The sequence below is a fragment of the Fusarium oxysporum genome, chromosome XI (assembly GCF_013085055.1).
Source record: "Fusarium oxysporum Fo47 chromosome XI, complete sequence".
NCBI lineage: Eukaryota > Fungi > Ascomycota > Sordariomycetes > Hypocreales > Nectriaceae > Fusarium > Fusarium oxysporum.
In genome coordinates this window covers 382,977-396,005 of record NC_072850.1, presented here as the reverse complement: position 1 = coordinate 396,005, position 13,029 = coordinate 382,977, and the positions used below count along the sequence as shown (strand labels likewise).

The 13,029-nt window shown below is 45.3% G+C and overlaps 2 protein-coding genes across 2 annotated transcripts; both read left to right on the top strand.

Moving 5' to 3' along the window:
* Positions 1 to 524: 524 nt before the first annotated feature.
* On the top strand, positions 525 to 3,537 carry FOBCDRAFT_208024 (uncharacterized protein; the record flags this gene model as incomplete). Its single annotated transcript, XM_059609224.1, has 4 exons — positions 525 to 1,116; positions 1,175 to 1,206; positions 1,262 to 2,927; positions 2,981 to 3,537. 4 exons carry the CDS (start codon positions 525 to 527, stop codon positions 3,535 to 3,537), a joined length of 2,847 nt encoding a protein of 948 aa, XP_059466112.1.
* A 3,856-nt stretch (positions 3,538 to 7,393) lies between these two features.
* FOBCDRAFT_208023 (uncharacterized protein) lies at positions 7,394 to 8,147 on the top strand (the record flags this gene model as incomplete). Its single annotated transcript, XM_054707424.2, has 2 exons — positions 7,394 to 7,499; positions 7,639 to 8,147. The coding sequence occupies 2 exons, from the start codon at positions 7,394 to 7,396 to the stop codon at positions 8,145 to 8,147; spliced, it is 615 nt and encodes a 204-aa protein (XP_054563399.2).
* Positions 8,148 to 13,029: the final 4,882 nt, after the last annotated feature.

The window sequence follows — 13,029 nt, the reverse complement described above, 5'->3', positions numbered from 1 at the left end:
TTAATGTATTTTACCTTGCATACTCATTTACTAGCTAGCTTTCCGTTATGCGCAATGAAGACTGTGACCCAGCTACTGCTATTCACTATATAATTTTGCTCAACCTTTATTTTACTTTCTACAGAAGTGAATATTTGCGGCCTGTTATTCTGCGACCCCAAGTTATGCGCATGCGCAAAACTGCAGACGAACCCCACCACCCTTTTTCTCTACCCCTGCTTAGCCTATGATAACTCTGCCCCCAAATGAGGTGACGGGACATGCAAGTCGTCTTAAAGAGCGCCTTGTAGGCTGCAGTTTGCGAACCATGGCTCAACAAGAACGCCTAGCCGGCCGCTCAAGGCGACCCGGGGGCGGTCAGTAGCATTAGCCAGACATGGAGCCACTTTACAATTGCCGTTTTTTTCTCTTTGTACAACTTACCCCCAAAACCTCGCCTTTTGATTCTTTACCAGTAATTGTAGCGTGTAGGTGTTACGCCGTTGCCTTGGCCCTGCAAAAGCCCACTATTATACCCGCCCGCCATGTCCTCGTCTATACCGCCAGCCGCCGACGTGGCACCCAGGACCAGGCCTGAAAAAAGCCAACAAACCACGGATGCAAAGCCCCGATCCTTGCGTGAGCGCCTCAAGCACAAAGGAAGACATTACTTGAACAAAGCCCCGGGTTTGCTCCCCTCTTATGCCAAAGCACGGCCTTCCTCCCGGTTGATGTCTAATACCCTCAAAGAGAAGATGGCGGTTCTTTGGAAGGATGGAAATTCCTCGCCGACAACAGACAATGACCTGGATACTCCAAGGGATAATAGCTCTACCGATTCGAATATACAAAACGTGGTCCAGGTGGTGCCGACCGGGTTACAACAACACCCTGTAGACCAAACAGTCTCAGTCTCAGCAAAGACAGACGGGACCGATGGAGAGGGCCCCGCAGCCAAATCCGAAAGCCATCGCCGATGGATCAAGGCTTATCCAGGAGTGAGAAGGAAACGAGTTACCTCGACGCCTACCTTGCCACTACATTTGGGTGAGCTTACGGGAGTGGGTAGCCAATACGACGTTGCCAACAGGCCGGCATCTGCGTTGATCTTGAGCCCGTACAATGCAGATTTGAAAGGTGAATCCATGCTCAATTTCTACCTACCTATTTTCTGACCATGTTAACTGTGTTCTAGAAAAAGACGATATTATACGCCGGCGCAGCCTGGTATGTAGCCTCTTTTTTATTTTACACTGATCCAAGTGCTGACATTTTGCCTCAGAGTCAACCAGTGACTTCAACTTGCGATACAGACATCCCTGAGTATGGTCAAAACTTTTCTTTTGCTACATACAACCCATCCGAACTCGATCTTCTACGAAGGCTTTCCGAGGACACATTCCAAGCCTCGACGTCTGCCCGAGACTCCACCTTTAGCTTTACAAGGCCTTCCTCTATAATTTCAGCTGCTAGCACGTACGACTCGTCCATTGGCAGGGCCAGTTCCACGCCTTCTCGTCGACGATCTCTTTTCAGAAAGACCCTGTCATCTTCTTCATCTCTCAATATATACCGAGAATCGCTACGTAACCATCGAGATCATGACAAGACTCCCGTGCCGCCTATCCCGTACCTAGACCCGCAAACCAAGGAACGACTCTCGGCATCAGCAAATATTCCAGTATACCAACATCTCATTGCTGCATCAGAGCCCACTGATTCGATCGCGTCACTTGTATCAGCCAAGGACAGCTCGTTGACTGTGTCTGATCAGGTGGCTTTGGCTGGTTGGGTTGCCCAGCAGCGTCGTTTGAACAAAGGTTTACTCCTTTCTTCATCATTCAATAAACCAAAAGTACAGTGGCCGCTTGCTAGTGGACAGCTTCAGGTTGAGGAGAATCCCGACGAAGAGTTGAGTACCATTGAGGAACGACTCTCAGATGCAGGACCTCCGAGTGAGTCGATGCGTAGACTGAGTATGGATGATCACGTCGATAGAGGTCACCTCTCTACCCCACGGAGTCATCCAGCGAAAGCAATGATACCATCCACAGGGACGAGAACCGAGATCACACTTGATGCTCGTTCTACAGCCCTCTCTAGCAAGGATGATACGGAACATGGGTTGACTCCGGACACATCTGTGACTGAAACTGATACAAGCGAAACCGACGAGTCCATGTCTGACGTCTCACGGCAGACGGATGAGTCTTTCGAAGAGGCCTTTCTAGCTTCTTCTCTGGACCCAGCCCTCCTAGCCTCTGTCACCGCCTTGAAAGATACGGTCACCGCACTGGTTGTCCAACGGGTTGTCGACTGGGTGAAAACTTGTTCACCAGGACTCAATCAGAATTCAGGGGCTTCTGACTCTACACAATCCAGTGGTCAAAATGGCCCAACGGCTGAAAGTGATGCTAATAGCAAAAAGAGGGGAATCGATGATAGACAGAGTGAAGGTGACAATATCAATGCTGGCGGCAGAGGAAACGGAGACGATCATGAAAAACGTCGCAAGACAGAAAGCGCGCCACCGGGATCAGTACCAAATCTCGCTTGCCCGTTTGTTAAAGAATACCCCGGAGAAAGATGGCCTCGGTGCCAAAAAGGCTGGCCAAGCGTTCATCGGATAAAGTGCACAAGCCTGCTTGCTAAAGTCAAGACACGATTTGCTGACTATAATAGGGAGCATATTTATAGATCTCACAAAGCACCGATTTATTGCAAGAGATGTTTTAGAATAGTCAAGGCGGAGAAAGAACTTGATGCCCATCTCCGTCAGGACCCGGCTTGCGAAGTCGTCAGTCCATCTAGAGAAATGCCAGGTATCGATAACGAGACCAAAGAGCGTCTCAAGTCAAGGCGGGGCATTCAGAATATTTCTGAAGAGGAAAAGTGGAAGCATATGTACAAGGTTCTGTTTCCGAGAACCGAAGATATACCATCACCATGTAAGTTCTATTTGGGACACTTACTTGGAATTGTTCCATTGACCTGTGTATAGATTGTGACTTGCAAATCCTTGAGGCGCCCATGACTGCAGAAACGCGAGCTCAATATCGCAGCTTTCTTCGACAGGAGGTTCCCGCCCGTGTGATACGAGACATAAACGCCAATGTACGAAATATGCCAGGGTTTCAGTTTAGCTCTGAAGTATCTGAGCGTTCACTCTTTGAAATGGTGTCTTCTGCAGTCTGGAATGCGTTTGACGAAGTCTTGCCGAGCCTGTTACCCCCGACCGAGCACAGGGATCTCCCAACAAGCGCTCCCCCAGTCACCGAGGTTCTGGCCGAATCTCAAGATCAGACATTGTCTGTTCCTTCATTGGCTTTTCAGGAGGAGCCAAACTTTTTAAATTCACATCGCGAGCTTCCCATTGTCGAAACCGAGGCAGCACAAGACTTTAATGATACAAGTATAGAGGATCCAATTGCTAGCGTGGGCCTGTTGGATCCTGGAAATGTTATAGTCAGAAACCTGGACTTTGATGAGTTCGGAGAATTTGGGAATGGTCTCAACCCTGTTGTTTATGACTTTAACTTTAACCTTTGGCCATTTTAAGATATGCAGACGAGATAGTAGTGGATTATACCGACGAATGGCATTGTATATCTTACGCTCACGTAGTCTTGCTAATCATCTCATCAATGAGTAATTCATAACCGGACCAATTAAGCTTTATAGATCCTAAAGCAGATCACTTTTCCCTTGAACTTTGTTGGGCCCTGCCGTTTGCTATTCACCGCGATAGTTCAGATATAATAACATTATGTCAAGCTTAATGCATCATTAAACTTTAATCCAGTCGAGACTAGCTGTGCACGCTTCTCTTCGCGCCATTAGAAGGTGGGACTTAACCCCCTTCTCCTCATCATCTTGTTGGCGCCCCTAGGCCGTTTCGCACCCTCGGGATCGTGTGCAACTACCTCGATCTCGATTCTCATATCATCTTCCCCGAGACGTGTTACGCCAGCGCAACTCCAGATAGGTTCGTGGTCGGGCATATACTGTTTACTTTTGTGGCGAATGAAGCCCAATCTGCCCAACTGCAAGCGTGCTGACCACCACCGCAGCGTGCATGCAGTCGCCCGACTAGAGAGACAATGCATGTGCAACTAATAAGTTTTCTTTCTCCTCGCCAACAACAATGCCAGCTTCCCAATTGGAGTGCGGCTTTTCTTTGTTGACTGAGGCATCTATTAAGAGATGCATATGTTGACGTGGTTTCTTCCAAGGCGCACAAAGTAAAACAAATTCAGTTGACCGCCACTAGAAACGTCCCATCGAACATCTTCTCCTTCTACCACCAAGTTACTCCTAATGTCTTTTTTTTATTACACCAGTAATATTATAGTCATTATAGGCTGTGAGGTTGCTGTATTATAATTAATTGCATTACTTTAAAAAATCTACCAAGAATACTGAGGGTTTAAGTATTAAGATTAAATTTTTAAAGAGTTTGAAAGAGATTGTATACTTTTATAAATGAGATAATATAAGAAGGTATTTTTAGACCTATAGTTATATTTCAATATATATTAACTCTAGGTGGCTGTATTCTAGTGCAATTAATAGAGTGCATGTGTCTTTAGTAGCTTTCTTCCTATAATTAACACAGACTTCTAATTAAGCAAAACACAGCTCTAGTCTTATTATTACCTCTGCACTAAGACTTTTTCAGTATTCCTTATATCCCTCCTGGGTGATAGGGCCATTGATATTAACAGTGCCTTTAATGCAGCGCTGCAAAACGTCTGCATATACTAATACCAGCTTTCCTTGACTACTGGTAACAGATAGTTGGCTATATAGGCAGCCTACTCTCGTGGGTTTGAGGTATTGATATTACTATGCGCTGCTATTTCCCTGTTAATATATAAGGAACCTCTTATATTGCCTTATGACAATCAACAAGTAAGGAATCTTAACCAACAGTCAGTATTTTCATCATAGATTCATATAGCAAGAGAAATTCTTATCAAGTTGCAACCAACACAAGCAAACATCAATCCTAATCAAAGCACCACCCCCAAGTCCAAAAGTTCAACAAATCGCTAAAAAGGCAGTTATAAACAAGCCCATATGGTCAGCCGTACTTAAACAACAGGCTACTCATGTTGAAGACCTTAATTCTAACCAAAGGGGCCCCCTTCCCTTCCCCCTTCCCCCTTCCCCCATTTAGTAACTTAATAAATCCGGAGTCGACGGCTTGAATGACTTTTCTATGTTATAGGGTATCACAACTATTTCTTCAGGCTCCAAAAGTTATCAGTCGAGGTAAATAGCATTTACTTCTTACATAATAGGAGTAGCTAATAGCTAGACACAAGGGCTCATTCCCTGGAAATTCTAGTCCTGATCGAGGTTCCAGGGCTGATGTCGCAGGATAAAGACTAATGGCTCGGTAAATTTAACATCTATGTCACCAGCAATAAGGCTTCTTCGGCCCTTATCCGCCACTACAGCGCCTTCTTCTTCCTGTGCCCTACGAATCTCACCCAGTAACTCAGGCACCTCGGATTCGCTGTAAACGTCGATTGCCACTGCTGTCTTGTGACTAAGACCGGTGATTAGCAAGCCTGATTCGAACGTGGGCAGGCTGTTCGTTCTTTTTTAGAAAGCAGGGTTGCAATTGCGTCCTACAGTAAGATGTCCCCTGCTTCATGGGGACATCGCCAATATGTTTTTCAATGTCACAATTTGTAGTTTTATATGCTCTGTTCTCTATGACCTAAATGCATATGCTTAGCTAAGGCCTATAGATTCGGCATATGTACCAGAGCTATAATAAGTCAACTTACTCTAGGTCGACTTTTAGCATTAGGAAGCAGGATCCCATGTAGTAGAAATAACTATACCTTGCCGCCCTTAGGCTCAGTTAAACTAAAGGTCCTTGTTGGCCCCCTTGCCTCTAGATATGTATAGTCATAACTTTCATACTCCCTTTTCCGAAAATCTTTCAGTATAACAGGTGTTGAGGTTATTAATTAGCCTGAAGCTTGGCGGGTGTGATTCGTGAACCTAAAGGTGACTACGTATGTATAATATCTTCTTCCTTGTTGAACCAAAGGTATCCTCTACTGAGCTTGTGATAGAAGCAGAATTCGGCCTGAGAATGGGCTGGTCTGCCTTCAAATTTCTCCAGATTATTATATATCTCGTTCTGATCTTTTCCAACATAGCAGATTATGTCCGTAATGGCCACGAGATAATCTTTCTCTTCACCGCCAGTAGACTTACTAGTAAGTATATATCGAGGCATCTGAGCTCACCTTTACAACACGCTAGTTATAGCAGGATGCAATAGTACTGCGCCAGGTAGGAGGACTGGAATTCCATGACTAGCATTCCTCTAAATCTGAAACCTGATGATAATATGTAGCACTTGTTGCAGAGAAGTGTGTCTCCTCCTTTAGCCTCCCACCTTAGCTGGCTGTCAAATGCAGCCGAGGACAATTTATTCCTTTCCTCGCTGTCACTTCCATAGCCACCCTTAGCAGTCACCTGCACTCCAGGCCCTGCAAAGGATATTCCGGCGGCAATCTAAAATCGCTTTGTCTTTCGCCGATTGTACTCTCGTAATGGCTTTGGACTATTGCAAAAAGTGCAAGCTGCCCCTAAGCTGCACTTTTCTAGAGGAGACACCAGTAATCATCATAGGTTAACTCAACCAGTCAATCACCCCAATCAAATCAACTAAAATTGTCGAGATCTTCCTTTCAATCAGATCAATTCATGCATTTCTTAAGTTCAAATAATTAATATATTACAAATGCATCATGCAATCATCTAATATCAAGGCAAAAGTTCAGATCTTCCCGTACCACTACCCTACACCAGATAGTCACAGATGAGTTTTACTTTCTATTAGCGGTGGGTATGCCCCAAAATCAAGTATCTACTATCATGTTCTGACGCATAGCCCCACCATGCATATGCAATTTGGAGCGCGTTTCCCAACCATATCACGCTACCAAAACAGCCCTAAATTCAATCTTATGCAAAAATGTGGCATCTGGCTAAACAACCATTATAATAAGTAGCTATAGAATTATATAAGATAGAGATGAATTATTCAGAGCTCAGTAGAAGTTAGGACAAGCTTAAAGCATGTACTCATTTACTGAAATGCAAGTCACACTCTTATCATCATGATCTCAAAGGAAGAACGAAAATGACCCACGAGGCTTCTCTAACCGCAGTGCATCTATGAATAAAACATTCAGGCTTACAGAAACGTGGCCACCGCGAGGAACTAATGCGTTATATGTTATATATGCACGCAACCGCAAAATGCCAATGACAGACCTATGTATACGCTTCGAATCTCCCTGTTGGTGGTGCAGACTGCGGCAGCTCTAATATGACCACGGATACCGCTCCCATCTGTGTAGACTTGTAAAGTACCTGATTCGTCATGTATAATCTGTTCACGTCTGGTTTGGGGGCTTCTGCGTTTATTTCGATAAATGTCTGCGGTCCGTGCCATCACGGAGGAAGCAAAGGGGGCGCTGTGGAGCCGAGTGGGTCTGTCTCGTGGTGGACCTTATGTGATGCAGTCAGATCATGCCTCAATCTATAACTTGGCATATCCTCTCAGCAGAATAACTCATGCCCCTCTTTCCTAACTTCTAAGTCGGTTGTATGCCATGCTTTGTATAGCAATACCAAACTCTACTCGTAATTTAAATTCATCATCTCCGAAAAGTATGGCGCCGAACATTAAAACTCAACGCGCCAAAAATGTCTCCAATCTTCCCGTCTCAACTATAAGTCGCCTGGCATTTACTTATTTCGGCGTTGTCTTCTCTACAGGCTTCTTCTTTGGTACCATCCGCCATCTATACGTCATCCCCAAATTCAATCTCCCTCCGTCACATGCCGAAATTATTGAGGCACCACTTATGTTTATCGCTGTTATTGGTTGGGCGAATTGGCTAGTAAACCGCTATAAGGTCCCCGCCAAAGCACGTGTAAGAATGGCAGTTGGACTATTAGGGTTGGGATTTATGGTTTGTGTGGAATTCATGGGGTGCAAAGTTGCGGGAGGTCGTGGTCCTTCAAAAAAGAGTGAGGAGGGGTGGACGGGAGCAGCTCAAGTGCTGTATTTGTTTAATTTGATATTTTTTGGGATCATGCCTTGGATTCTGATATTGGTAGAAAAGGGGTGATCCCATGCTGAGCGTGATGTATATCTCGATGCCATGTGTCACATTTAAGGCACATGTCATTATTAGGGACAGAGCTAGCGCCGGGCACATGTTTTGCCTCAGCTGGTAATGCAACATTATATACATCTATATATACCTACGCAATGTGTCCACGTTGTAGTGAAACCTATGTAAAATGGCCTTAACTGTTGTATGTGATGTAAGCACAGACACAATTGACGAATGACCCAATCGCGAAATAAATGCATGGTTTTAGTAGTTGAAGTCGGTCTGAAAGAGGTTTTGCTCCTTGGTCAAACCGTCTCACAATTGAATCTTACCCTCTGCGCAGCTTGCGATATGATCTGGATGATTCTTTAATTATGCTAGCAAATAATGCTACAAAGTTATAATCAGGAGGTCCAGAACCACTGCTACAATAATAACCCAATGCCTTGGATCGTTACATATTATCATAGAACCTGCCTCTTCTAGCCCTAAGGTCTATACCAAAGGCAGTCAACCTCTTAACTTAGCCAAACAACTACCCTCTTCTCTGAGGAAGTAGGCTACCAAAGCATTCACAATTGCGAATCGACCGCTACACTGGTCAATTAATTTAAACCCTGCCGATTAAACTTTCCCGTCAACATCGCAGGTATCCATTCCGAGTCAAGTTGCATGCAGAACTGAGATAAGCAAGGTCGCACGCTAGAAGGCCGGCCAATACTATCCCAAGGATTATTGACAACCTCAAGCGACCTATGCTATAGTATCCTCTCTGGAAAGTGTTCAGCGACGTTGTCATTCACGCTCAATGATGCTGGTTGGATCGAGGGCTTGGCCGCGCCTTCGCGTTAGCCATGTTCGTGGACTTTCCAGCTCTAGCCGAGGCCTCGTTAAAGAATAGAGTAGACTTCCATGGATGAATGGACCAGCCGATGTGACTCTTAGCGTGTGATCCGTGGCTCGCAGAATGCATATCTGTTCAAGCCAATGCGGCTGAGGCATAGCGGATAGCGTACTCAGAGCGGTCCTGACTGAGGGCTTGAAAGATCCTTCGATAGGACATGCCGCAACCGGTCTTCGAGGCGCGTACGAATTCGATCATTTCGACCTAGGCTATTTTAGTCCATTAGCAAAGAGGGACGGGAGGACTTGGTCTTGGCCTGGGCGTCTGTTAGCAAGCTAGGCTGACCCGACTGGCGTCTAGGCGTAGTGAAAAGAGCAATTACAACTTACTGAACCTGCCCTGAGGTTATCCCTAATCGTTGGGCTATGTCATTATAATTGAAGCCGGCGGTAATAAGCATACGGCCTGGAAGGCGTTGATCGTGGGTGAGCTGCCGTGTCCCTTGTGCAAAGAGGCTTTAAAATATGGTCTTGACGACCAAAGCCACATACGCCTGTTCTAGAATGGCCACACCTGAAGATTGGTATGTGTAGGCATGGGTGCAACACAGAGGTTGTCAGCCTGAAATGGAAGCTCTTGTGGTTTTCATTATTTACTGGTTGAAGTCGTTGATGCGCACACTATAAGTCCCATACCTAACGCCCTGATCGAAAGCGCGTCCTGGGCAAAGATACAGCCATAAAAGTATAAGCTTCAGCTTACAGTCTTGGATTTGGATTACTTCTGTGACTAGAAGAATTATAACATTGTTAAGTAAGACTCATGCCCTACGTACCAATACCATCATGTACTAAATAGTAATGAAATATACGTCCCTCGCGTATAGGAGGAAGCGAATTGCAAAAAGAAAAGCCCTTGTCAAGTATTATTCTGGCTTTGCACGACCCCTCAAAGGTTCGATCTCCATATCTTTCAATCACTAGAACCCCAACACCTGCATAAATCATCCCTCGCTGATGAAACCCCGCCTAAGGAACGTCTTCAGGATCGCTGCGCCTGTCTGGAATAAATATTGACTTGCATAACGGGCAATCGACATGGTGTCTCTGGAACCAGGAGTCGATGCAACCCGTATGGAAGACATGTTTACATTTTAATCGTCGGACATTGTCCTGGTCCCTAAGAACTTCGATGCATATTGCACTATACTCATATCAGTACGGGTACAAAAATCTCTCATTCCAACTTGAAACTTACCAGACTTCAGCCGAACTAGGCTGCATTAAAGCCCACGTTGCCTGCTTCTTCCACTCCTTCACTATCTCGTATTTTTGTGATGGGTTTGTGTTGTTGAGCTTCTGTAGATGGACTGTATATCGCGATTTTATAATATACCTGGCTTTATTAATATGGATATAGACCACAAAACTTCGAACGAAGAGCGTACAAAATAACAACTACTAATAATAGACCGATGATACAGCCTATTACCCCAAGAAATGGTATAAGCGAACCCGAGGCGGGGGCATTTCTCTGACTGGTTGAATTACCTGGAGGAGGGTAAGGGATGAATCGTCTTTCCATATCGACTTTCTGTTGGAATTCTGGTAGTTCTCAGTAGAATATGATGAAATATGAAGGCTGCATTTCGCGTTATTCCCTCGTATCCAGGGACCAGTTACGACTTCTATTAATGATTTCTCGAACATATGGTCGTAACTTTCCGCCATAAACAACGCACCACGGTGAACTCAACCACATCACGGACAAGTCAAAGGTCATAATGGAACCATGGCTCAGACGCTTGTTGGCGGCTTTTCGATTGCGTATTGGGTGAGGGGTCAGGTAGTGGTTAGTCGAAATACCGGTGGTCTGATACATTGTTCTAGCTTGTCCTGCCGCTTTTTCCCGACACCATGATTTTAGTGCTCATCCACACTAATGTTCAAATAGTGTTCTCTTTGGCCTGACCATATAACCTGATCTTAATCATACGTGCAACATGCGGGGTCGGTCCAGACACAGAGGAGCCTAGTGGCAGCCACTACGAGTCCGATGACGCGTCTAGAGATACGATGGCAGTTCAATGCAATTCAACGGACAGATCAATCCAGATCAGTGGGTGGACCTACAGGGAATCGGTAACGGCATCGCAGCCAATACTGAAGAGATCACGTTCGCTACCGACAAGGAGCGGATCTCAGGCACTAAGTGGCAGGAAAGAGAGGTATCTGCACTGAGGAGGCCATCCGTGCGAAGCCTGTGAGCCTTCCTCCATGGCGTGCGGCTTATGGGTAACTTCTGGACTTCTATGAGTATAGAGCATCACATGCCTGTGGGAGTCACTTTCAACTGCGGCCAGAGGTTCGTTCGAACTTGGTAGAACCCTATGATCATCTTTAGGCAATCTACTAGTAAAACCCGCGGAGATTAATCTGGGGCGCACGTTCAAATATCAGGATCACATGCTGCAGTCGTATGCCCTGAATATACTACAAACTCTTTTATTGACTTCTTGAATAATGGAGTCCTATGCAAGAAGTTTGGGTTTGGCTCCGTATCTATTGGATAAGACCTGTGATGTCGTCCTCCGCGGTTCGTCGGAGTGCGTTCGCCTTGTCTATCTGAGATTCATAGATAACATCGTTAACCTGCAGTAGTAGCGGCTAAAAAGCCCCTGGAGACCTTAGCCACGGTACAGCTTTAAAAACAGAGTTACTATCGGAGAAACTATCGATAAGATTCTGCCAGTAGAGCCTTTTGTCTCGACAGACTATGCAATAGAAGTCTTACTTATCGATTTAGACTTCCTGGTTAAAGCCAAGAGGGTAGAGTCTTCTGATTAGCCTAAAAGATCCCAAGCGGCTTCCTGGTGTTCTTTCCTATCTATAAGTATCTATTCCAGGTCCTGAGGGCGGGTAATAAGAACTATATAATACTTTCGTCGTGAACCTGGTCTAGAATATTTAGGCTCCTCCTCCGCTTCGTCGCTCACGAGAGTATACAAACCTGATGTATATATGTATATATATTTTTCGTCCAGGGGGCCATTGGCCCTGAAAAGTCTCTTAGAAGAGCACAGGACGTACTAAGCTAAACTATCTATAATTACTATCGCATCCTACTCTACCTGGAACACTTGCAATATCTACTCGCATCAACAGAGAGCTTCGCAGGCCCTTTCCCCGAGTGTTACTCTCCTACTAGCGCAGAGCCCGGAATGTCGAAGGCTCACGTAGCCGGAATATCGGGGTAAGAAGAAGCCGTAAATACCGCGCAGGAAAAAGCGCCTTAGGGCAATATAAAGAGTTTACAAAGCTTAGTATTATTAGGAATAAGTATTATAAAAAAGGTTAACTCTCTAAATGCCTTTCTTTAGGCAACTATTAGGGCCTTATTAGCCCTATAGCTATCTATACTACTATTCTAGCTTATAATAACTTTCTGCCCTAGCAGCATGCTAACAACAGGTGCCAAAGAAAAATGTTTTTACAGGAGAGAGTTGTATCTAGACCTGATATAGGGGGTAATTAGTATACTAGGATAGGCATAATCTTTACAGTCTCAGGAAACAACTGCATTAGTAATCTAGCCATATGCTTTAAGTACCTCTGCGGGATGGAGTACCCCGCACCAGAAACCACCTCAAACAACAATCCATCAACACACTGCTGCTCAGTCTCATTTACCTGACCCTTGATCATTTTAGCAGGCTCAGTGCGACAAGAGGTCTTGAGATTATACATAGAAACAGTAGACCATTCAGGGGCAGACACAAAATAACAACAAAACACGAATACACTGCTTTGGCATCAATGGACCGAATACGCACTGTGCAAGAAGCGGTATTGTTTTGGTGGGGAGGGCTGACAGAATGTCGATATCTGATTAGAGAAAGCCCATGGAGCTGGAGGTTACCGCGGGCTTGACGAGAAGCCTTGCCCGCTTTCCGATAACCGGATTATCCAGACTACTGCTAGGCCGACTGCCGATTCATGGGGCTATAAAGCTTGCTGCCCTCGATGTCCTCCCCAATTGGGCAGCTTCCCC